Genomic DNA, 24,309 nt, shown 5'->3' on the forward strand with positions numbered 1-24,309 from the left:
GGGGTGATTTGATCACCGTCTGCAAGTACCTATTGGGGAACAGAAATTTGATAATAAAAGGCTCTTCAATCTAGCAGACAAAGGTAAACAAAGATCCAATGGCTGGAAGTTGAAGCTATTCAGACTAGAAAAAACAGATTAGACAAATTCAGACTAGAAATAAAGCACTTTTTTTTTTAAAACAGTGAGGATAATTAACCATTGGAACAATTTACCAAGGGTTGGGCTGGATTCTACCTTACTGGAATTTTTTAAATCAAGATTGGATTTTTTTTTTAAATATATGCTCTTGTTCAAACACAACTATTATGCTTGAGTCAGGAATTAATTCAGGGAAGTTCTATCGCCTGTGTTATGCAGGAGGTCTGACTAGATGATCACAACTGTATCATCTGGCCTTAAGATCTATGAATCTATGAATATGGGCCTTGATCCTCAGCTGTGCTGCATATATGTTGAGGGTGGGGGAGTCAAAGGAGAAGGTCCAAAGAAGCCATTTGCAGCTTCCAGACCCAGGGCTGTTTCTATGCCAGTTCAGTCCCTGACCTAACTTGAAATAGCCTCAGGGCTGATCTAAACTATGCCAAGTGGCTGTGGACCCAAGGGGCTGGTATGCCAGGTGGAGGGGATCACCAAAGCACAGTGGTACTTCAGCCATGACCCTTTCTAATAGGCTATATCAGCTCCACTTCTAGGATTCCCACACTGAGGGAATTCCCAGCTGGTTGGATTAGCTGACTTTGAGGCCAGAACATGGGAGAAAACCTAGCCCATGAAGTCTGAATATAGGTTCAGATCTGAAGTTAGAGTTGGGCCCATTTCTAATTTTTTGTCATGACACTGGCACTTTAAATATGAAACATATTATTTATATAAATAAGTTGGGTCAAGAGAGTCCAGCAGAAGTATTCCTTACAGAAGTACAGCCAACACTGAACATGCTGAGGTATCATAGAATCATAGGACTGGAAGGGACCTTGAGAGGTCATCTAGTCCAGTCCCCTGCACTTATGGCAGGACTAAGTATTATCTAGACCATCCCCGATAGGTGTTTGTCTAACCTGCTCTTAAAAATCTCCAATGATGGAGATTCCACAACCTCCCTAGGCAATTTATTCCAGTGGTTAACCACCCTGACAGTTAGGATTTTTTTCCTAATGTCCAACCTAAACCTCCTGTGCTGAAATTTAAGCGCATTGCTTCTTAGCCTATCCTCAGAGGTTAAGAAGAACAACTTTTCTCCCTCCTCTTTGTAACAATCTTTTATGTACTTGAAAACTGTTATCATGTCCCCTCTCAGTCTTCTCTTTTCCAGACTAAACAAATCCAATGTTTTCAATCTTCCCTCTTGGATTATGTTTTCTAGACCTTTAATAATTTTTGTTGCTCTTTCTCTGGACTTTTTCCAATTTGTCCACATCTTTCCTGAAATGTAACGCCCAGAACTGGACACAATACTCCAGTTGAGGCCTAATCAGCGAGGAGTAGAGCTGAAGAATTACTTCTCATGTCTTGCTTACAACACTCCTGCTAATACATCCCAAAATGATGTTCACTTTTTTTGCAACAGTATTACACTGTTGACTCATATTTAGCTTGTGGTCCACTATGATCCCCAGATCCCTTTCCACAGTACTCCTTCCTAGGCAGTCATTTCCCATTTTGTATGTGTGCAACTGATTGTTCCTTCCTAAGTGGAGTACTTTGCATTGGTCCTTATTGAATTTCATCCTATTTACTTCAGACCATTTCTCCAGTTTGTCCAGATCGTTTTGAATTATAATCCTTATCCTCCAAAGCACTTGCAACCCCTCCCAGCTTGGTATCGTCCACAAACATTATAAGTGTACTCTCTATGGCATCATCTAAATCATTGATGAAGATATTGAACAGAACTGGACCCAGAATTGATCCCTGCAGTACCCCACTCATTATGCCCTTCCAGCATGACTGTGAACCACTGATAATTACACTCTGGGAACAATTTTCCAACCAGTTGTGCACCCACCTTATAGTAGCTCCATCTAGGTTGTATTTCCCTAGTTTGTTTATGAGGTCATGCGAGACAGTATCAAAAGCCATACTAAAGTCAAGATATACCACATCTACTGCTTCCTCCACAAGGTTTGTTATCCTATCAAAGAAAGCTATCGGGTTGGTTTGACACAATTTGTTCTTGACAAATCCATGCTGACTGTTAATTATCACTTTATGATGTTCTAGATGTTTGCAAATTGATTGCTTAATTATTTGCTCCCTTATCTTTCCAGTTACAGAAGTTAAGCTGACTGATCTGTAATTCCCCTGGTTGTCCTTATTTCCTATTTTATAGACGGGCACTATATTTGCCCTACTCCAGTCCTCCATGACTTTTCAAAGATAATGGCTAATGGCTCAGATATCTCCTCAGTCAGCTCCTTGAATATTCTAGGATATATTTCATCAGGCCCTGGTGACTTGAAGACATCTAACTTGTCTAAGTAATTTTTAACTTGTTCTTTCCCCACTCATTGAGTAACAGGCCTACCCTGTCCTTGGTCTTCCTCTTGCTTCTAATACATTTGTAGAATGTTTTCTTGTTATCCTTTATGTGTCTAGCTAGTTTGATCTCGTTTTGTGCCTTGGCCTTTCTAATTTTGTCCCTACATACCTGTTATTTGTTTATATTCATCCTTTGTAATTTGACCTAGTTTCCACTTTTTGTAGGACTTTTTTTTTATTTTTAGATCATTGAAGATCTCCTGGTTAAGCCAGGGTGGTCTCTTGCTATACTTCCTATCTTTCCTATGCAGTGGGATAGTTTGCTCTTGTGCCCTTCATAATTTCTCTTTGAAAAACTGCCAATTGTCTTCAATTGTTTTTCCCCTTAGACTTGCTTCTCATGGGATCTTACCTATCAATTCCCTGAGTTTGCTAAAGTCTGCCTTCTGGAAATCCATTGTCTTTATTTTGCTGTTCTCCCTCCTACCATTCCTTAGAAACATGAACTCTATCATTTCATGATCACTTTCACCCAAGCTGCCTTCCACTTTCAAATTCTCAACCAGTTCCTCCCTATTTGTCAAAATCAAATCTAGAACAGCCTCTCCCCTAGTAGCTTTCTCCACCTTCTGAAATAAAAAATTATCTCCAATACATTCCAAGAACTTGTTGCATAATCTGTGCCCTGCTGTGGTATTTTCCCAACAGATGTCTGAGTAACTGAAGTCCCCCATCACCAAGTCCTGTGCTTTGGATGATTTTTATCTCTCTGAATACACACTTGTTTGAGTATTGTTTGAACACACACTTGTCAGCTAAAAAACCACAGTATTTAAACCAAATAAGTAGGGCTGTCAAGTGATTAAAAAAATTAATCGCAATTATTCGTGCGTTTAATTGCACTGTTAAACAATAATAGAATACCATTTATTTAAATATTTTTGGATGTTTTCTACATTTTCAAATATATTGATTTACAACATAGAATACAAAGTGTACAGTGCTCTCTTTATATTTATTTTTTATTACAAATATTTGCAATGTGAAAATAATAAAAGAAATAGTATTTTTAAATTCCCGCATTACATGTACTGTAGTGCAACCTCTTTATCATGAAAGTTGAACTTAAAAATGTAGAATTATGTACAAAAATAATTGATTCAAAAACAAAACAATGTAAACTGTAGAGCCTGCAAGTCCACTCAGTCCTACTTCTTGTTCAGCCAACCGCTCAGACAAACAAGCATGTTCGCACTTGTGAGAGATAATGCTGCCCGCTTCTTGTTTACAATGTCACCTGAAAGTCAGAACAGGCATTTGCATGGCACTGTTGTAGCCGGCATCACAAGGTATTTACGTGCCAGATGCACTAAAGATTCATATATCCCTTCATGCTTCAACCACCATTCCAGAGGACGTGTCCATGCTGATGATGGGTTCTGCTTGATAATGATCCAAAGCAGATCATTTTCATCATCTGAGTCAGATGCCACCAGCAGATGGTTGATTTTCTTTTTTGGTGGTTCGGGTTCTGTAGTTTCCGCATCAGAGTGTTGCTCTTTTAAGACTTCTTAAACCATGCTCTACACCTTGTCCCTCTCAGATTTTGGAAGGCACTTTAGATTCTTGGGTCAAGTGCTGTAGCTATTTTTATAAATTTCACATTAGTAACTTCTTTGTGTTTTGTCAAATCTGCAGTGAAAATGTTCTTAAACGAGCAACATGTGCTGGGTCATCATCTGAGATTGCTATAACATGAAATATTTGGCAGAATGCGGGTAAAACAGAGCAGGAGACATACAATTCTCCCCCAAGGAGTTCAGTCACAAATTTAATTAACACATTTTTTTTTAAATGAGCATCATCAGCATGGAAGCATGTCCTCTGGAATGGTGGCCGAAGCATGAAGGGGAATACAAATCTTTAGCATATCTGGCATGTAAATACCTTGCAATGCCAGCTAGAAAAGTTCTACAAAAGTACGCCTGTTCTCACTTTCAGGTGACATTTTAAATAAGAAGTGGGCAGCATTATCTTCCATAAATGTAAACAAATTTGTTTGTCTTAGTGATTGGCTGAACAAGAAGTAGGACTCAGTGGACTTATAGACTCTAAAGTTTTACATTGTTTTGTTTTTGAGTGCAGTTATGTAACAAAAAAAATTAACATTTGTAAGTTGCACTTTCATGATAAAGAGAATACACTACAGTACTTATATGAGGTGAATTGAAAAATACTATTTCTTTTATCATTTTTACAGTGCAAATATTTGTAATAAAAATAATATAAAGTGAGCACTGTGCACTTTGTGTTCTATGTTGTAATTGAAATCAATATATTTGAAAATGTAGAAAAACTTCCAAAAATATTTAATAAATTTTACTTGGTATTCTATTGTTTAACAGTGTGATTAAAACTGGGATTAATCGTGATTAATTTATTTTAGTTAGTTGCATGAGTTAACTGTGATTAATCGACAGCCCTACAAATAAGCAAACTGAAAAATATGCTTTGTTCAAGGAAATATTCAATAATTCATCAAAAAGTTCCCAATAAAATTATCTGTAACCCTTTTTCATAGCATATCACTGTTCCATTTTCTGTTTACAAACATTTTCATTCAAAATAATTAGGGTTACCATTCGTCCGGATTCTGCCGGACATGTCTGGCTTTTTTGAGTTAAAAATAGCGTCCGGGGGGAATTTGTAAATGTCCGGATTTCCCCCCCATGCAGAGCGCGCGCGCTGACAGGGCTGCCGGCCGGATCATGCCACTCACACGGGGCTCTGGCAGCCAGAGCCCCTCCTCCGCTTCCCCCTCCTCTCCCCTGCAACTTGAGATCACTCCCCTCCTCTCTCTCCCTCCCTCCCCCTCCCTGCATTCGCAGATCACCGGCCGGCGGTTCGCATCAGGCCTCCGGCAGTCTGGAGCTCCTCCCCCTGCTCCCCCTCCCCTGCTGCCCAGTGCGCCGCTCCACAGCACTCTGTTCTGAGTGGCACGGTAAGGGGGCCAGGGGGTCGGAGAAGGGGCAGGGAGGTTCTGGAGGGGGCAGTCAAGAGACAGGGAGCAGAGGGGTTTAGATGGGTCGGGAGTTCTGGGGGGGGCTGTCAGGGGGTGGGGAGTGGTTGGATGGGGCGTGGGAGTCCCTGGTGTCTGTTTGGGGGTGGGGGTGTGGATAAGGGTTGGGGCAGTTTGGACAGGTAGGGGGTAGGGTCCTAGGGGGCCAGTTAGGTTTGGGGGGAGGGTCTCAGGAGGGGGCAGTCAGGGGACAAGGAGTGGGGGGGAGGGTTGGGGGTTCTGAGGGGGGCAGGAAGTGGGAGGGAATGGAAGGGGCAGGGGCAGGGCTAGGGCAGGACGGGGGCGGGGCTCCTCCCGTCCTCTTTTTTTGATTGTTGAAATATGGTAACCCTAAAATAATGTCTGCTGTGCTGGAATCTTCATATGATTACAGCTTCTGCATAAGTAATGTGGCATGTACTGCCTTGTGAATATATTGCGCAATAGGGTAAAGTGTAACAATGTTACCGGAAGTTTACAAGTTTCAACAATTGGGAAGATATAGTAAATGCAAGGAAATGAAACTGTTGCCTAAAGCAGTTCCTCATTCCTCTGTAACATAGGAAGGAAGGATTCTCCTGCTCAGCTTTCTTTGTAAATCTTATTTTGGTCCATGCTCACTTTCCTAACTATCCTAAACTTGGTAATACATACAAACAACCTTTGATCTTACAGCACCTGCTAAAGAAACTGAGTTACAAAGAAGGGTTTGAGAATATTACTCATACATCCTGACATCCTGCAAATGTCAAACAGCAAACAGAAAAATCAAAACAGTTCCTTACTAAATTGGGTTTATTTTCTCACTTGCCTTTATAACAAAGGCTTCTCTCACCAACCTTCTCCAAGTAGTGAGGCAGTATCTGAAATTAACAGATCAACCACAAGAGGCTTCTCTCGCTTCTGAAGGGCTACACTTTTATTGTTTGAAAAAGAGCTTTCTGTAGATGCAAGCTTGCCTCTCTGCTATGCAAAGGAAGCATTCTGAAAACCCATATGAAGTCAGTAAATATAACAGAATGTTTTTTGGACAGGACAACCTCCGAGCCTCCATAGTTGTTTGCAAAAGGGGAGTCAATGGGTGTTTAAAAAAAAAAAAAAAGAATGGGACAATGACATTTCTTAGAAAGAAAAAGGATCCTTTGGCATATAATTTCTTTGTTCTTTATTGATCAACTCTTGACATGAGTTCAGAGCTAGGACATAAATCATGCAATACCTGCATTTAAATGCAGATAAGAGACTTGAGTGGACCTTATTCACTTGAATGGACCTGCAATAAGACACAAAAGCTCCATCCATGCTGTGGAGCAGTGTTTGAAAAATGTGTTATAAAACAATTCAAACTGGGTGTTGGACATTGTATGGATGAGACCATAACATGTGGGGGAAAATTAACAGAATGTGATCCTAGGCATTTTCTGAGAACTGTGATTTAGAATTTCTTTAAGAAATCATCTCAAAATTGCAACATACTGAAAAGCAGGAAAAAGTATCGCTTTTGGACTCAGAAAACTAGTGTTACTGTTCATATGACATGATATAATCTCCAGTGCAACATTCCCTGTCTCATGAATGGAGTACAGTCTGGGTAAGAAAGAAAGTACAATTAAATATGAACAGAAACAAACCTGATTTATTTTCTGTGTCATCAAATTCTACACTTGTGGAGTGTCCATTGTTGAGGATGACTTTAGCAGAAGTTGGATCATAGTTAGGGCTAATAGGAGGTAGAGCAGGGTCATATTTGGTTTCTTCAGTTTGGATGTCAATGGGGGACTGACGGTCTCCATTAGCAACAGGGAAAACCTCTTTCCAGCGAGCAGGCCCTAAAATTCATTAGAAGGAAGTGAGGAAGAAGGGGAGAGAAGGTGTTTAAAATTAATTAATTAATTATACTGTGTTTGCTCTTTTCATAGAAAAAAGGAATTGACAAATGAGAAAATCAATCACAAGAACTCACCTGGATTATCTTAATTAATTGTATCTATTTATTTTAAATTAAAAACAGAAAGATTCACCAAAGAATGGAATTCAATATATCATACAGCTGTCTCTGCTGGGTCATCAGACAGCTCTTTGGTCTCATCACAGATCCTTCTCCAGTCTAATTGATCAAACACAAATTAGAACATTAGTTTGGCACTTTTTGCCTCTTCCCAGGTACTTCTAGCCAATCGGAATGCAGCAGGCACCCGTACATTCAGTAAGGTCAGAGATACTTAACTCTTCATCTGAGCAACACCAATATCTAACAAGTTTTCCTTCCAGTCCAGTGTCTTGCCTCCGGCGTACTGTGAGCTTCAACTGAATTTTCAGGCCATCAAAGACCTTGCTTTAATCCAACACAGTGTCTCATCTAGACCTCAGTACATTATCTTTCCCCAAGGCCCTGTCTTTAAGGGGTTCCTTCATGGTATCCCTGGAGGCAGAAGCTCTGACAGTGTGGCCCCAATGGATCTACACGGTCATAAAATAGGGGGCCAAGAGAGGCATAGGGCTTCTGCACAGAATTTTCATGTGGGGATTGTGACATTGCACTCCATATAATTTTATAAAAAATATGCTACAGCTGTGCATATCTCTCTATCAGTATTATAGAGGGCGGACCATTTATGAGTTTACACTGTATAAGCTTTATACAGAGTAAAACAGATTTATTTGGGGTTTGGATCCCACTGGGAGCTGGGTGTCTGGGTGCTAGAGACAGGAGCACTTCTTAAGCCGTTTTCAGTTAAGTCTGCAGCTTTGGGGGCGTGATTCAGACCCTGGGTCTGTGTTGCAACGGAGTAGCATGTCTGGCTCAACAAGACAGGGTTCTGGGGTCCCCAGCTGGCAGGGGAAACGGGCTCAGAGGTAGTATCAGCACATCAGGTGGCAGTCCCAAGGGGGTCTCTGTGACCCAACCCGTCACAGGGATGCTGGGGTTTGTGCATAGACAAGTTAAGTACTTCCATTCTCATCCTGCAGGACCCTTCTCCAGCATTTGTTATCACTGATCAAATTCTCCTGTCCCACTAGCCGCAGAGGTGGATGGAGGTTCCTTGAAATGGCTCAACTCATACTTCTGTGTTCAGGGGCATTCTGGACAACTGTATCTCCATCTTTAGAGCCCGCACCAGTGGAGTTCCATAAAGTTCAGTCCTTTCCCCCTTCTCCCCCCAGCCTCCATTTTATTCAGGAAGGAGCCAGTGGATGAGATGGTGAGGCCAAATAGGTTGAGGTGTCAACAGTATACAGATGACACCTCGCTCTATATCTCCTTTATGACAAATGTAAACAGCATCATCTCTCAGCATGCTCAGTGTTTAGCCAAAATCCGCATATGGAAGGAGTGCAAATGGCTAAAAATGAATCCAGGCAAGACTAAGGTGATGCTACTAAGAAGAGGAAATAATTTTGAGGAATTTGTTTCCTCTATAACCTCCTCCTCCTCCCATTATTAAGGGCATCTGCTTTCAAAATTGTTAAGCCTGTCTGTGCTTGGGGTCCTTTAGGTCTCCTCAGTGCTACCATAAACCCAAACAGAGATTGAGGGGGGGCCGGTGGGTTGGGGGGAACCCACACAAATGAAGAATAAGGACCAGAAGTTTATATCCCATCCTGTCACTCTCAGAATTAGGGCACAATAATCCAGTCATTTATAACCTTTTGATTATTACAATTTGTTATACATAGGCTTAACAGAATTTGATGTAATATAATTTTGATGGATACTATCAATGTTTATTTTTAAGCTTTTTCCGTTTTTATTTATTTAAATTTTCACAGTTGCATAAAACTGTGGGGTGAGGAAGGGGTTAACATCACATGTAAAAATATACAAAGTAAACATCCTTAAATCAAATAAATTCTCAATCAGCATTTTTCTTACTGTGCCTATCTGTAAATTTCAATTATTATGGATAAAAATATTTTTTCATCAGTGTGTGTGTGTGACATTTACTGACATTCAGTGATAAAAATATAATTCTTCCCAAACTAATTACATTCAGGAATAAAGCCACACACACTGAACAAGTTCCACCTGGTATAAAATGCAGCAGCCCGTCTATTTAATAACACAGGTTACGATACACTCTCTGCACTGGTTGCCTATTGAATACAGAGTCCAGTATGAGATCTTTGTCCCAATAATCAACGTTCTCTTCAAGACTGGCCCTAACTACTAAAAACACCCTCCTTCCTTCAGTCATCAAGACCTGCGATGGCAGCAACATTCCATTAAGACAACAAAATGGTTTATCAGTAGGGGCAGATTCATGCATGCAGGAGACAGTATGTTCCCAGGAGCTGGGTCTGGACCACGGAGTTCATTCCTGTGTATAATAAGACTAACCATGATTCTCACATATTCATAACTAAATGTCAAGCTCATCGTTCTGAATTGTCTTTCCTTTAGTAACATCTTCATGCATCCCGATAAAAAACAAACAAAACTATTTCTCTTACAGACTAGAAACAAATGCTGCTTTGAATGATTCTTCTAGCTCTTGTTGATCTGGTGGACTCAGATATGGGCATTTGACTTTTGATGTATTTAAACAAGTTCTACTGATTTGTCTCAATAACCTTGGCTATCTGGTCTACATATTCCCTGGCTTTCCATATGTATAATAATAATAACAGCAATAATTTGTGCTTTCTTTGTAAGACTGAATGAATTTCCATTTTATTTTGTTCATAAAAGGTTAGAAAATAATGACAGGCAAAATAAAGAATTTTGGTATAAATCTGTGATAATCAGGAAACAATAGTACAAGAGATATACTGAACTGAGTGTAGGGTTATCACTTTTAAGGAGACACAAAAGAGATATTCTTGATATTGAGCAAAATTTATTGGTGAAGAGTTAGCTATGTAGGCCAGCTTCTGATATTTGGTTTTTTGAGTAGCCCCATTAGTACTTAGTATGAGTAAGAGTATCAGAATCTGGCTATATAGATTTCAGGGTATAAATTAAAAGCAGGAACAATATTAGAAGCAATGGTAAATCAGATGCTGAGTAGTGTCTCACTGTGCAAATAGTCCCATTGATTTCAATGGGATTACTCAAGGAGTAAGGAAGTATGAGAACCTAGCCCATGCTAACTTGTGTTGGCACTACTATTATCCTCTAATAAAAGTGCAATTGACTTGTCTCCTCAGTACTAGAAATGTACCCGTATCACAATGTTAGCCCACTATTCCACTGCTAAATTCATTCTAGGGATGCTATTAAATACTCTTGAAACGTCAGCTTCATTCACACCAGGCTTGCTTGTCTCCATCATTCAAACTAGCTGTGCCCTTTCCTCATCCATTTTGGCTCCATCTTCCCCTAGCACATTCAGTGCTTTACAACTAATGGCCTAAATCTGAGAGGTGTTGAGTACCTTTCACATTCATTGATTTCAAATGGAGTGCTTGGTACTCAACACCTCACAGGCCCTAAAATAGCATCAATGTGTCAGGGCAAGTCTACAATGGCAGCGCTAAAGCGCTGCCGCGGCAGCACTTTAACATGCCTTGTGTGGTCGCTCTAAAAAACCCACCTCAATGAGGGACGTAGCTCCCAGCGCTGGGGCACTGTTTACACTGGCGCTTTACAGTGCTGCAACTTGCTGCGCTTAGGGGGGGTGTTTTTTCACACTCCTGAGCAAGAAAGTTGCAGCGCTGTTAATTGCCAGGGTAGACAAGCCCTCAGTGTGTCCAAGAAAGCTTACTTGAGTTTTAGGAAAGCAGTTTTAGAAAGCTCTTTCTCCTCTAATCACTTCCATAAAGAGAGTACAGCTCTCCTAAACAACAGAGGGAAAATGCACAGAATAGGTCTCAGAGAAGAGCAATAATTTACATGTCAGATAAGAGGCCGACTGCACACAGCATAGAGGTAGAGACTTTCGGTCTGGGATTTGTCCAAGGGTAATTTTTAGTCACTAAGATGGAATCTCAAAATCTATTAACTAAATAGCAGAATTTACAATACACATCTTACTAGCTTGAAATGGCAGATCAAGAAGTCATCATAGCTTTTTACTTCAAACGCAACTATTTTAAAGTCATAAATTGACAGCCAAAAAACCTAATGTTACCAAGCTAATGTTAACAATTTGTAACCACCACTAAATAGTTTGTAATCGAATGCCTAAAACACAACAAAACCAGATTAATAATTTATTTTGAAATTCTTACTGACAACTACTTCATCCTTAAGTGGGAGAGAATTTTCTTGTGAATTATTGTAACAAAGACAATTTTATCTTCTCTGGACTTGTGACAGATAAAGTAGGTGTAGGGAGGTCATATTACCTCTGTATTTGGCACTGTGCAAGCACTACTGGAAAACTGTGTCCAGTTCTGGTGTCCACAATTCAAGAACGATGTTGATAAATTAAAGAGGGTTCAGAGAAGAGCCATGTAAATGTTTGAGAGATTGGAAAACCATGTCCTGTAGTGACAGGAGCGCAATCTATTTAGCTTAACAAAGAAAGGTTAAGGGGTGACTAGTTCACAATCTGTAGGTACATTATGGGGAACAGAAATTTGATAATTGGCTCTTTAATCTAGCAGACAAATATAAAACAAAATCCAATGGCTGAAAGTTGATGCTAGACAAATTCAGATTGGAAATAAGGCATACATTTTTGGAACAACTCACCAAAGATTGTGGTGGACTCTCCATCACTGGCAATCAAGATTGGATGCTTTTCTAAAAGATAGGCTGTAGTTCAAAAAGGAATTATTTCAGGTAAATCCTATGGCCTGGACTTTGCAGGAGGCCCAAACAGATGTCACAGTGGTCCCTTTTGGCTTTAGAATTAATGAAAAGGCCTGATTCTGCAAGTCTGGTTGGAAACTGTTTTGGTACATAAAATACATGGACCAGTACAAGGCATTAGCTAGCTGTGCACCCAAAAGTTTACTTTGGTTTAAAAAAGAAATTGCAGAAATATGTAACAGAGATGTGCATCTGCTTTTCTACTTTTCATAAGTCAAGAGGGTCAGATTCACTTGTTTGCTTCAGCTGCTTTGTATCACTCTAGTGACACAAAGCAACCATAAACTTTGGCTTTTCAGTGAATCTGGCCAGAAGGTCAAAATGTTTTAGTCTTTAACTTTTCTTATTTATACATTATGGCCAAATTCAGTGCTGACCTACATTCTGTGAAACCCTATTTAAAATCAATGGGATTTAATGGGTTGTTAATCACTGCAGAATTTGATCTGTGACCTATATGCCTCCATTGTGCCGGGAAGATGTTGCTTGCTTCCCCCATTCTAATGTTGAATGCACTTCCTTAAAGGAAAGTTGATACACACTTTCACAATATGCCCACGACTTGCCTAAGAAACTCAAAGTAATCTGTAACTGATATACTAATTTATTTCCTTACATTTCTGGATATACTGAGAGAACTTTGCTCCAAAACCTGTTCTTTGGACTCATGCCTTTTCTTTCTGGTGACGGTTATCAGGAAAATACTGTATCCTTTACTAGTGGAAATCGTCTATACTTAAGGAACGGCCAAATGTTGAGTGCTCTAAAGGAAAAATGTGTAACAGTGGCTCAAGAAACTATCACTTGACACTGACAGTCTAGCCAGATATTGCACAGTATCTAATTTTCCATTTTTGATTAAGATTATGGATAAGGTTGTAATGAGACAATTCTCAGAGTACACGAGGAGGACTCAGATTTTCTTGACTCTTGTCAATCTGACTTCAGACCTTGTTACTGTAATGGGACTGCACTACTAGCATTGGTCACTGATCTCTTATCAATGTAAAAAAATATGAGGTTATATCCTGTCTCTATTGAAGTAAGTGTCAAACTCCCATTGATTTCACTGGGGCCAGGAATTCATCGCAGGTGTCCATGATGATGTTACTGGATCTATCAGATACCTTCAAAACCATGCAGACCTGAGTGCAAGTAGATGGGTCTGCCTTGCAGTTATTTCATTATTTTCTGAGGCTTGGTCTTGGTCTACACAAGGAACTTATGTCGGTATAACTATGTCGCTCAGGGGTGTGGAAAATCTGCACCCCAAGTGACACAGTTATACCAACCTAATCCCCAGTGTAGACAGTGCTATGTCGACAGGTGGGCTTCTCCCATTGACATAGCTACTGCCTCTCGAGGAGGTGGATTAACTACAGCAATGGGAGACGCTCTCACGTTGGCGTAGCTAGCATCTTCTCTAAGTGCTACAGCAGTGCAGCTGCACCGGTGCAGCGCTGTAAGTGTAGACAAGCCCTGCCAGAGAGATCCCAAAAGTATTTTGTTAAGAATCCCAGGGACTGTTAAATGATTATATAGCAACAGTGACCAGGATGTTTTTCCCTCCATCTGAAGATTGCATTTCTTTATCTTGCTTGCAAAGCTCACTTTACGTCACCCATGTGTTTGTCACTTCAAGATTAGGCTATTGCAATCCGCTCCACATAGGGATACACCCTGTATCAACTTGGAAACTGAAGCACATGAAGAGGGCAGCCATGCCTGTGTTAAGAGATGCAGCTTGTCATGATGAGCACATGATACCAGTGCTCCAAAATCTCCTCTGGCTGCCTGCTGATTTTCAGGTGGCGTTAAAAGTAGTGGCGTTCACCTATAAAACCCTAAATATCTTGGGACCTGACTATCAGAGATACTATATGCATTTGGGGGGCAGGATTCAGGTGAGGGTGTAGATTTATATTTGTAAACATGAATTGGTGTTTTGCAGGAGCTGAGTTGAGGATATTCAGTTTGTGGACTGGCTTCTTTTATACAGAGTAAGGTTGTTGGTTTGTTGTTGGATTACATCTTTGATTATTTGTAAAGAGCAACTATAGCATGGATTTATCCCACACAAAAAACTTAAATTGAAGTTAAGGTCACTAGCACATCACAGTGCTCTAAGAAAATATTGTTTCACAAGAATGCTAGCGCTAAATAAAATAAAAGTTAGAAATGCAGGAAATGCAGAGTTCAGCGTGTACTTCTCAAACAAGACACTGAAATTAACCTACCTATGGGGGCAGAGGTATGCCCTGAGAAACTCAAACACTCTTATTACTTTATCCACAACAGTTTAATTTTTATCAGTGTCCACAAAAAGACTTTAATCCTAAAATAGCTGCAACAGCTTTATAACTTTCTTTACAGTCATACACAGTACACATACATGCATTTTTCAAATTCCTTATTAGAGAAATAGCATGGTAAAGGTAACCATTCCCCATTTGTCATTAAGGGGCCAATCCTGTCAAGTGCTGAGAGCACCCAGCTCTTCATAGGAGGTGCTAAGCACCTTACAGGACTGAGCCCTATTCCACATGGCAGCCAGTTCTCCAAGTGCCACTACTGTGCCTCCCTATATTAATATCAGATGCCTACATCATGTGAAATAGGAGCACTTACAAGAACAAAGCAAAGATTAGTGTGGTGACAAAGTAACACTCTTAGTATTGGTGACATAAATGCATTGGACAATCTGCGCTGACCATTTCATCCAGTTGGAACCAGGGAATATAGTGTATATCTATAGCTATATAGCATACCAGTGAGTATAGTGCATCTCTATATCTATCTATCTATTTATACACAGGGACATACACACACAAATACAGTGTAATGCTTGAAAAAATTCACTTGCTCTCTTAACAGTGATAAGCAGAAAGCTTTCCCTGGCAGGTGGCACCTAAACCATCAATTTGTGCAAACATAAACTTTCATTTTTTTAAAAAAAAAGCTTTAATCTTTATGGATGCAAAGATAACATTCAAAATGTGAACTGAATGTAAAGCACTGCAGTTTTACCTTCCTGAATCTGCAGGGAGACAGCTTTAGTATCTTTGCTGCTCTTCAAATAGCCGCTTTGCCAAGCAGCAGCACACTGCTATTTGAAGAGCAGCAAAGACACTAAAAAGCTGTCTCCCTGCAGAATCAGGAAGACACAACTGCATTGGCAGAATGAAATTAAAACTACTCAGTTTATAGAACATACTCGGAATCATGTAGAGCAGTGAAACTGTCAAGAATCACATCAATTTCATACTTCTGCTGCTCGGCAAAGCTCTGAGCAAGAGCAATGGAGAATCAAAAAGATGAGGAACTAAACAGAAATGTTGCTAGGGAGGAGTAGAGAGCAGATACCACTTCCACAGAGGCTGAATGGATTGACTAATGAAGATCTGCCTGTCTAGCAACAGCTGGGGGCTCTCAAGCGGGAGAAGAGAGAGAATATTGGTGGGGTTAAGGGGTGTGTGGAGTTTCAAGTTTATCAGTCACCAAGCAGAGCCTGATATGAGAGATTGGGGCCTCCACAGGGTCCAGGGACAGAAAACTGATAGACATTCCAACACCCTCCCCTTTCCCAGAAGCTGGGAGGGTGGAGAAGAAGGAGAGGAAGGATATCTTATCGGGACCTTGCAGGTGGAGCCCAGAATCCTTGTTTTTCAGGTTTCATGCTCCATCAAGGAGGGGTTGTCATACATTATTCAATTTGGGGGAGGGGAGAGGGACTGTATAACAATAGAGAACAAATCTAATCATTTCAGCATTGCCACATTTCAACATCACCCAACCATTCTGAAAAGTATATCCCCACAAGTACAGTGAAAACAGAGAGAGGTAGAGAAAGAAGGCAGAGACTTGCATAGCTATTCCTCCTGACTCCCAATCTATAAAAGACATAGTCACCATATAGCTACACGTTCACATTTCTCATTTGGTTACTTGTGTAGCAATGAAACAATTTCAGGTTTTTTAAGTTTTATTTATTTTATTAGGGCTGCCTCTCTTCATGAACTCACTGAAAACAAAATCTTGAATTCTCCTTTCACTCACACTTGTGTCAATCAGGCACAACTCCACTGAAGTCATTTGCCATTATAGATGAGAGGAAAATCATCCCCCAACACTAAGAACAAATAAATCAATCCTGAGAGTTCAAAAAAGAATGAGAAGATTGAGGGAAATCTGAAAACGTTTGAAAAAAAAATCACTTGCCAACTCACCAGTGGTGAGCAGAAATAGGTCACATTCTGCTCTTACTTACAAAGGTGTAAATCCTGAGTAACTCTGACTTCAATGGAAGTATTTGGGATTTACATCTGTGTAACAGAGCAGAACTTAGCTGAAGTCAGTAAGAAATTCCTTAATACAATAGCTACAATTAACTCAACCATTTAAAAATACAGCTGATGTTGACTGTCCATATGCAAATTAAACAAGCATCATTCTAACAGGAACGTGCTTGAATAGTTTTGTAGGAACAATTATATTACTTACCCATTAACCAATACACCGTTCTCATGGATCAGAGTATACACTAAAACACAGCTCTTCAACTTTCAATGTTCTGTAATTTATCTACAGATGCAGCTCAACCTGCTGCATATTCCTTTGAGTTATACTCAGTCCAGCTAAACTCTCTTACAAACACGATAGCTGCCAAAGTCATTTTTAAAGTTTTAAATCTTCTAAGAGCGCAAATACATTTTCACTGTCTGTGTATCTACTTTTGATGACCAGCAGCCACTCACAATCTGGCAGTGCATCATCTGGGTAACTCTTCTTATATGAAAGAAACAGTTACTGTCACTGAATCAGTGTACAAGGTAGTTTTTTCTTTTTATAATATAGGGCCTCCTCCACAAGTAGCCCCATTGATTTTAGTGGAGATATTCAGAGAGTAAGGCATCACTTAACTCCAGTAAAGATGGCAGATTCTGGCTCTTAGAATTTTGGTGCTTTGATACCACGCTCATTACAAATATGATTGATTGACTGGTTGATAGACAGATGAAGAAGCAAAAAGCAGGCTGTGAGGAACTAACATTTCTTTTACAAACACTCTCTTAGCAGTGCTAAATAGGAGAAAATAAAAATTAATACTGCAAAAATAAAAGGAAGGGGAATCAAATTCCTATAGAATAGTTATTAAATTGTTTACCATTTAGCTGATAAATATATACTTCCAAGTGCAAACACATTGCCATTAGCATGAAGAACTATTCTAATTAAAGCCGGTTGGTCTATTTCCACTAACAGCTATTACAGAGCTTGATAATAGGACAATATTTCTTATCCGAGGATAAAACCCTTATCTCTCAAAAGCAAAAATGTTCTAATGGGGAACTATTTGGCTGTGCTAAGAAAAAGAATAACCTGCCTAAGTCCCACTTCAAAACCTAATCTTTGACCCAAAGGTCGTGCTGCAGTGTTGACACTGCCTGGCACCAGGATGCCCCCTCTGGGGAAATGGGCAGGATCCACCTCACTCACCTGGAGTGAAAGAAACTCTCCCATGTTGAGTCGCCTCCTGCAGGGGCTCCCTAGCGTGACACCTGCTTGCTCAAGTCGATGCTAATAACCAGAAGAGAGAACGACCCAAGGACCATTACTGGGGCAGTACCAGCTCCAGCGGGGAAAAGCTGTTCAACCTGACAACTCAGCTCAGGCACCAAATTTCCCCTGCTCTCAACAGCAGCCTCGTCCCCTACAGCTCCCAGCGCCCGCGCTCAACCTCCTGCGGGCAGCCCCCTCACTGTAGAGGGCGAAAAGTTGGAGCAAACTCTGGGGCAACCCCTGCTGCTGCCGAGCCAAGGTTGGCTTCTCTCACCTGGGCTCGCCCCCCTGCCCCCCAGGAGCTGTCCTCCCTCACCGTTGTGCTCGTCGTATCCCCAGTGCAGCATGGCCACCCACGTCCCTGCTTGCTGGCGAGAGGAGCAGAACGTCTGGCTGGTCGGAGCAAGACACAGGGCGCTCTGAAGGAGGCAGGCGGCGCCCAGAGGCTGATAAAGTCTGGTTGAGCGCCGAGAGCGGCAGGGCGCCGCTTGTAATTCCCACCTTCCGCCAGCAGGGGGACCTGGCCCCCTCCAGCGCGGAGTCACCTAGAGCAGGTAACATTGCTCGAGTAGCAACAGCCAGGACTGTGATTCCAACCGCTGATGGGATCATTTGTGTTCCTATTCATCAGGGATGGGCCTGAACACAAACCTTGGACCTGAAAAAGGCCAAGACTGTGAAGAGTTCAGATCTGGACCCAAACTTTGCTGTTCCCATCTGAGTTGTTTATTAATAGTGACATTTTTAACAGAGGATGTTTGCTTGCTGTCCAATGTTGCACGGGGGTAAGTGGCACCTGATGGTGCTCAGCATCCTGCAGGATTAGGCTCCTCACCCATGCATCTAGATAAGCCCCAGTCCTGCAACTGGATCCAGGCAGGTGCAGGGGTCTGCCTGCACAGCTCCAATTGCAGGAGTGGGCTTTAAATAGTACAGGATGTGCAGCAAACTGACTTCATGTCAGTTAAAGGATTCAAAGCCTCTCCCCTCAAAAGCAAGAGAAAGAATCAAGAAAACACCTAAGTTATACCACCTAAGTTATAACACCTAAGTTATACCAGGAAAAGGCCTTGTAAATGTCTATGCATTTTATGACCCTCATCATCAGAGTAGCTGAGTATGTCCCAAGTATTTAACAATAAAAATAATCTCTCTCTTTCTTTCTTCCTTTCCAGGCCTGTGGGGGGAAAAAACTGATTGTTTTATAGGGGAGGAGGTAAGGTGTTTGTTTGCTTTTAACACATTATCTATTTTGTGTGTGTGTGAAGCTGTCTCTGTCTTGGTATTGCCAAACAAAGCATTAAAAATCATGAGTTAGGCTTAAATACAATGAAATTGGCTTAAAAGGCCTGAACTGTGGTTTTGTTTGTTTTTAAATAGGGGTTATTTTTCTTTGTTTTCTGAGGGTACACTTGGCTGTGCACACACATACGAGCACATAACTGTGGTAATGATATGCACAAATTACCAATTCCGTGGCTAAATGTCATTTGCACAAACAGTCCCTGCAACAGTACATGTACAGTACTGAAAATCTGGCCCTAAAAGTAAGCGTTTTTTATATTTTGTTTCCTGTCTTCGTTGTAATAATTTTTTAAAACAAAATACAATTATTGTCTAGACAAAGTTTTATGGGAACATTTCACATATAGTACAAAAAAATAGAAAACAAAATGAAGCCTAAACCTACTCCTGAAGATTAAATGACTTCTTTCCAATGTACAACAAAGTGCACATATTTTGCTAATGACTCTGAGTTCTACATTTGCTCTAGTTAGTTAATGAATTATGCATACCATTTATTTATATGCTACTCCATTTCCTTTCTCTTGCTGGTTTTGCTTGTTTACCTGGTTTACTGCAAGGAGATCCCTTGAAGATGATCTTGTAAGGATAAGTACTAAAGATGAATATTTTTAACTAGATTCAAGAAGGAATGTGGTTCCAAACAAGCAACCCAAAGGAAACCAAGAAAGTATTTTTATAAATTAGTTTTACCTCGTACTTAAGCACATTACATTCCATAGTTAGCCATGATTCAAGTAGAAAGCTGAATTATCCAATATTTACATAAGTATAGACTGAAAAATAACAGCCACAGATTATTGCAATTTAAAAGAACCACTTGATTCTCTGATGTGTAGCATAACCAGAAAACCCTCAGGCTGATGTCCTGAGTAAAACAAAGTGCTGCCAAATGCAAATGGAATAGAGAAAATGTTTTGTGGGTTTTTTTTTTTAATCTTTCAGTTATAATAACTCAAGGGGTTATTTGTAACAATGACAGATACAAATTTTTCAGATGGAAGTGAGATTTCCAAGTTGATGGTATCCCTTTAAGTTACTCATTTGGGCCTATATCCTGCAAAAATGTTCATGTGTGCTGGTAAACTTTACACAGTTAGACCATTTGACTGCTCACAGTGTACAAAGTTAAGCACGCGTGTCTTTGCAGGATTGCCTTGTGTTTAAAAAACAACCTTCTACTGCTTTCTATGGGAGGAAAAGCTGTAGTTCTTTTCTAATGAACAAAGAGTTGGTGACACTGAAAAAGACTTGCTTTTTGTACCTATGGCAAGCAGAACAAAACACTGTTTGATATTACATTTTTTTAATTAAATGCATCTATAATGCTATCATTTTGTTTACTCTACAAAATATTTGTTCATCATTTTCTTATTTGATATTTCTAAATGATTTGTGAAGTCTCTGTTGTTTTTCCACAGTGCTGGAGAACAAATAGAATCATAGACTTTAAGGTCAGAAGGGACCATTATGATCATCTAGTCTGACCTCCTGCACAATGCAGGGCACAGAATCTCACCCACCCACTCCTGTATCAAACCTGTGTCTGAGCCATTGAAGTCCTCAAATCATGGTTTAAAGACTTCAAGGTGCAGAGAATCTTCCAGCAAGTGACCCGTGCCCCACGCTGCAGAGGAAGGCGAAAAACCCCCAGGGCTTCTGCCAATCTGCCCTGGAGGAAAATTCCTTTCCGACCCCAATATGGCGATCAGCTAAACCCTGAGCATGTGGGCAAAACTCACCAGCCAGACATCCAGGAAAGAATTCTCTGTAGTAACTCAGATCCCACCACATCTAACATCCCATCACAAGCCATTGGGCATATTTACCGCTAGTAGTCAAAGACGAATTAATTGCCAAAATTAGGCTATCCCATTATACCATCCCCTCCATAAACTTATCAAGCTAGGACTTGAAACCAGATATATCTTTTGCCCCCACTACTCCCCTTGGAAGGCTGTTCCAGAACTTCACTCTTCTGATGGTTAGAAACCTTCATTTAATTTCAAGTCTAAACTTCCTAATGTCCAGTTTATATCCATTTGTTCTTGTGTCCACACTGGTACTGAGCTTAAATAATTCCTCTCCCTCCCTGGTATTTATTCCTCTGATATATTTATAAAGAGCAATCATATCTCCCCTCAGCCTTCTTTTGGTTAGGCTAAACAAGCCAAGCTCTTTGAGTCTCTTTTTTTTTTTTTTTTTTTAATGGAGATATCCCATCTCCTAGAACTGGAAGGGACCTTGAAAGGTCATCGAGTCCAGCCCCCTGCCTTCACTAGCAGGACCAAGTACTGATTTTGCCCCAGATCCCCAAGTGGCCCCCTCAAGGATTGAACTCACAACCCTGGGTTTAGCAGGCCAATGCTCAAACCACTGAGCTATCCCTCCCCCCCTCTCCTTTCATATGACAAGTTTTCCATTCCTCGGATCAAACCTGTTCCAGTTTGAATTCATCCTTCTTAAACATGGGAGACCAGAACTGCACACAGTATTCCAGATAAGGTCTCAACAGTGCCTTGTATAACGAATGGTACTAACATCTCCTTATCTCTACTGGAAATACCTCGCCTGATGCATCCCAAGACCGCATTAGCTTTTTTCACGGCCATATCACATTGGCGGCTCATAGTCATCCTGTGATCAACCAATACTCCGAGGTCCTTCTCCTTTTCTGTTACTTCCAACTGATGTCTCCCCAGCTTATAACAATAGTTCTTGTTATTAATCCCTAAATGCATGACCTTGCACTTTTCACTGTTAAATTTCATCTTATTACTATTACTCCAGTTTACAAGGTCATCCAGATCTTCCTGTATGATATCCCAGTCCTTCTCTGTATTGGCAATACCTCCCAGCTTTGTGTCATCTGCAAACTTTATTAGCACATTCCCACTTTTTGTGCCAAGGTCAGTAATAACAAGATTAAATAAGATTGGTCCCAAAACTAGTAACCTCCCTCCAGCCTGACAATTCACCTTTCAGTATGACCCATTGTAGTCTCCCCTTTAACCAGTTCCTTATCCACCTTTCAATCCACCTCTCCAAGCTATATGTACTATGAACCCCAGCTATTCTCACATAAAATTCCCATTAATAGAAGTCAGTGGGAGTTTTGAGTGAGGATTGCAGAATCAAGCCCAGGACCATTAGCAGAGGCATTAGCCTGAGCTCTGGCCCCATTATCAGCACAGTAGGACTACTATTATGATATGAAGACTGAGAGAGGCTTCACCAGCAATGGTAGTGGACATCCACTATGGTTTGTAATAGCACGGATGTGCCTGTGCTAAGCTGTTTTTTCCAGAGACCATCTGTTTTACAGCACCTAAAAGTGTGCTAGGAACTTTACAATAACATAAAAATTAGAAGATCTCAGCCTTGAAGAACTTACATTACAACAGAAATCCTATTGCTGTATTGCACCTCTCTGCCAAATGCTGTCTGTGAAGGAGGTGGCACTCTGTGGTAGGTGTCATTGCAGAACATTCTGCTTCCTTTACCACAAATCTTTTCAAGGGCCTGCTGGAGTAACTGCTCAGTTGCTAAGCACAGCTACAGGTGGAGAATAAGGAGGAAAGAGCAGAGATATGCCCACTCTCTACCCAGGTCCTGCCATTTTGTAGCTTTTCCAACCCTCACCACTCCCTTTATTAAGTGTGTATACATGTGGTTCTGCAGGCTATTACTGAATATAGAATTGCTTTTTACACCACACAACACAGCTGATTTGCTATTAGAAGCATTGCACATCATCTTTGCCTAGAGATTTTACAGCCACCATAGCTGCATAAATGGGCTTAGGTTAGGCCCAGAAATATGGCCCAATCCTGAAGGTGATGTAAACACACAACTTCTGCTGTGATCAATGGGAGCTGAGTGCGGAGCACCCTGTAAAATTGGCCTTATGTTCACACTGCTGAAGTAAGTTTAATGTTTTAAACAAGCTGAAAATTCCTGTCCATGCACTTAGTCGCACACATAGCTAGAACAGGTGATAAATACAGGATGGGAAATGGGAACAGAGAATAAAATCAGATCAGGCATGACATGTGGGTATTGCTGATAATGTTTTTAAGTCTTCAAAAGAAAGACATTCATTTTTGAAAAACATACACCAAAAATGAGGGCCTGAGGCTGCAAAACACCAAGCCCTGATTGCCTGCCCCCTGAGATTTGAGAGAGCTCAGCATCCCACAATCTCAGCCTCTTTTTTAGCCCTTTGTGAGGTTTCATTTCAAAACAGACATGTACCTTTGTAAAACACCCAAAAGCCTTCCCCCCCCCTCACTTTGGTTAATAACATTTTTAAATATAAAACCTTTCATCTAGGAAGTAGCAAAAGGCATGAGAATTGCACCGGTTAGGCAAGGAGGTGTCCTGCATTTCCATTCAAGTATTTCTAAAAGCAAGTGTGGTTAGAATTGGCAGGCAGGCAGATGGCACCACAGAAGTAACATTTATCACCTGTCAGAGGGGTAGCCGTGTTAGTCTGAATCTGTAAAAAGCAACAGAGGGTCCTGTGGCACCTTTAAGACTAACAGAGGTATTGGAGCATAAGCTTTCGTGGGTGAATGCCCACTTCATCAGACGCCATTCACCCACGAAAGCTTATGCTCCAATACCTCTGTTAGTCTTAAAGGTGCCACAGGACCCTCTGTTGAATTTATCACCTGGATGCCGGATCGAGTCACTAGGCAAGCACTGTCTGTTACCCTGTGCTTGCCAAGTGCCGGGCACAGCCAGGTGGCTGATTGATCTCAGGGGCTGCCCCTGGCTCTTGGTGTGTAATTCAAGCAAGGCGTTAACAGCAGCATGGCAATAGCACACCCAAGTTCAAACACACGCGGGGGAACGCCGCTCCCTGGCGCTTGCTCCCGGTATGTCGGGTGGGAGCATTGTTAATCTCGGGACAGGGCCCTAGGGAGCCATTGATTTCCTTCTGCCGCGTTGTCTAGCCTCCATTAGCCCTCACTAGCTTGTCCTGCCTCTCGCCCCACGCCTGCCTTTTGGCCGGTGGGCACCGTGCTGCTGTTGACAGGGCAGTCTCATTGTTTTCTTTCCAATCTCCCAGCCCCCGCGGGAGCGGGACATTGGAGCCCGCCCGGGGGAAAGAGCAGGACGCGTCCCTGGCTGGTAAGGCCGCCCC

The 24,309-nt window shown here is 41.1% G+C and overlaps 1 protein-coding gene across 2 annotated transcripts in view; it reads right to left on the reverse strand.

The window, feature by feature from the left end:
- The window catches only part of LOC135873506 (carbonic anhydrase 13-like), a 32,265-nt gene extending 13,930 nt beyond the window's left edge, over positions 1-18,335 (reverse strand). The window contains exons 1-2 of one of the 2 annotated variants that reach the window (XM_065398050.1): positions 18,172-18,335; positions 7,171-7,368 (exon numbers count right to left, since the gene is read on the reverse strand). In XM_065398050.1, coding sequence (XP_065254122.1) covers positions 7,171-7,368; positions 18,172-18,202 — 229 coding nt within the window. In that variant the 5' untranslated portion in view covers positions 18,203-18,335. Of the gene's footprint in view, positions 1-7,170; positions 7,369-16,796; positions 17,783-18,171 lie in introns of those variants that run through there. The other variant, XM_065398051.1, reaches the window with a different exon arrangement.
- Between the last annotated feature and the right edge of the window lie 5,974 nt (positions 18,336-24,309).

This window comes from Emys orbicularis, chromosome 2 (assembly GCF_028017835.1).
Source record: "Emys orbicularis isolate rEmyOrb1 chromosome 2, rEmyOrb1.hap1, whole genome shotgun sequence".
NCBI classification, from domain to species: Eukaryota; Metazoa; Chordata; order Testudines; family Emydidae; genus Emys; species Emys orbicularis.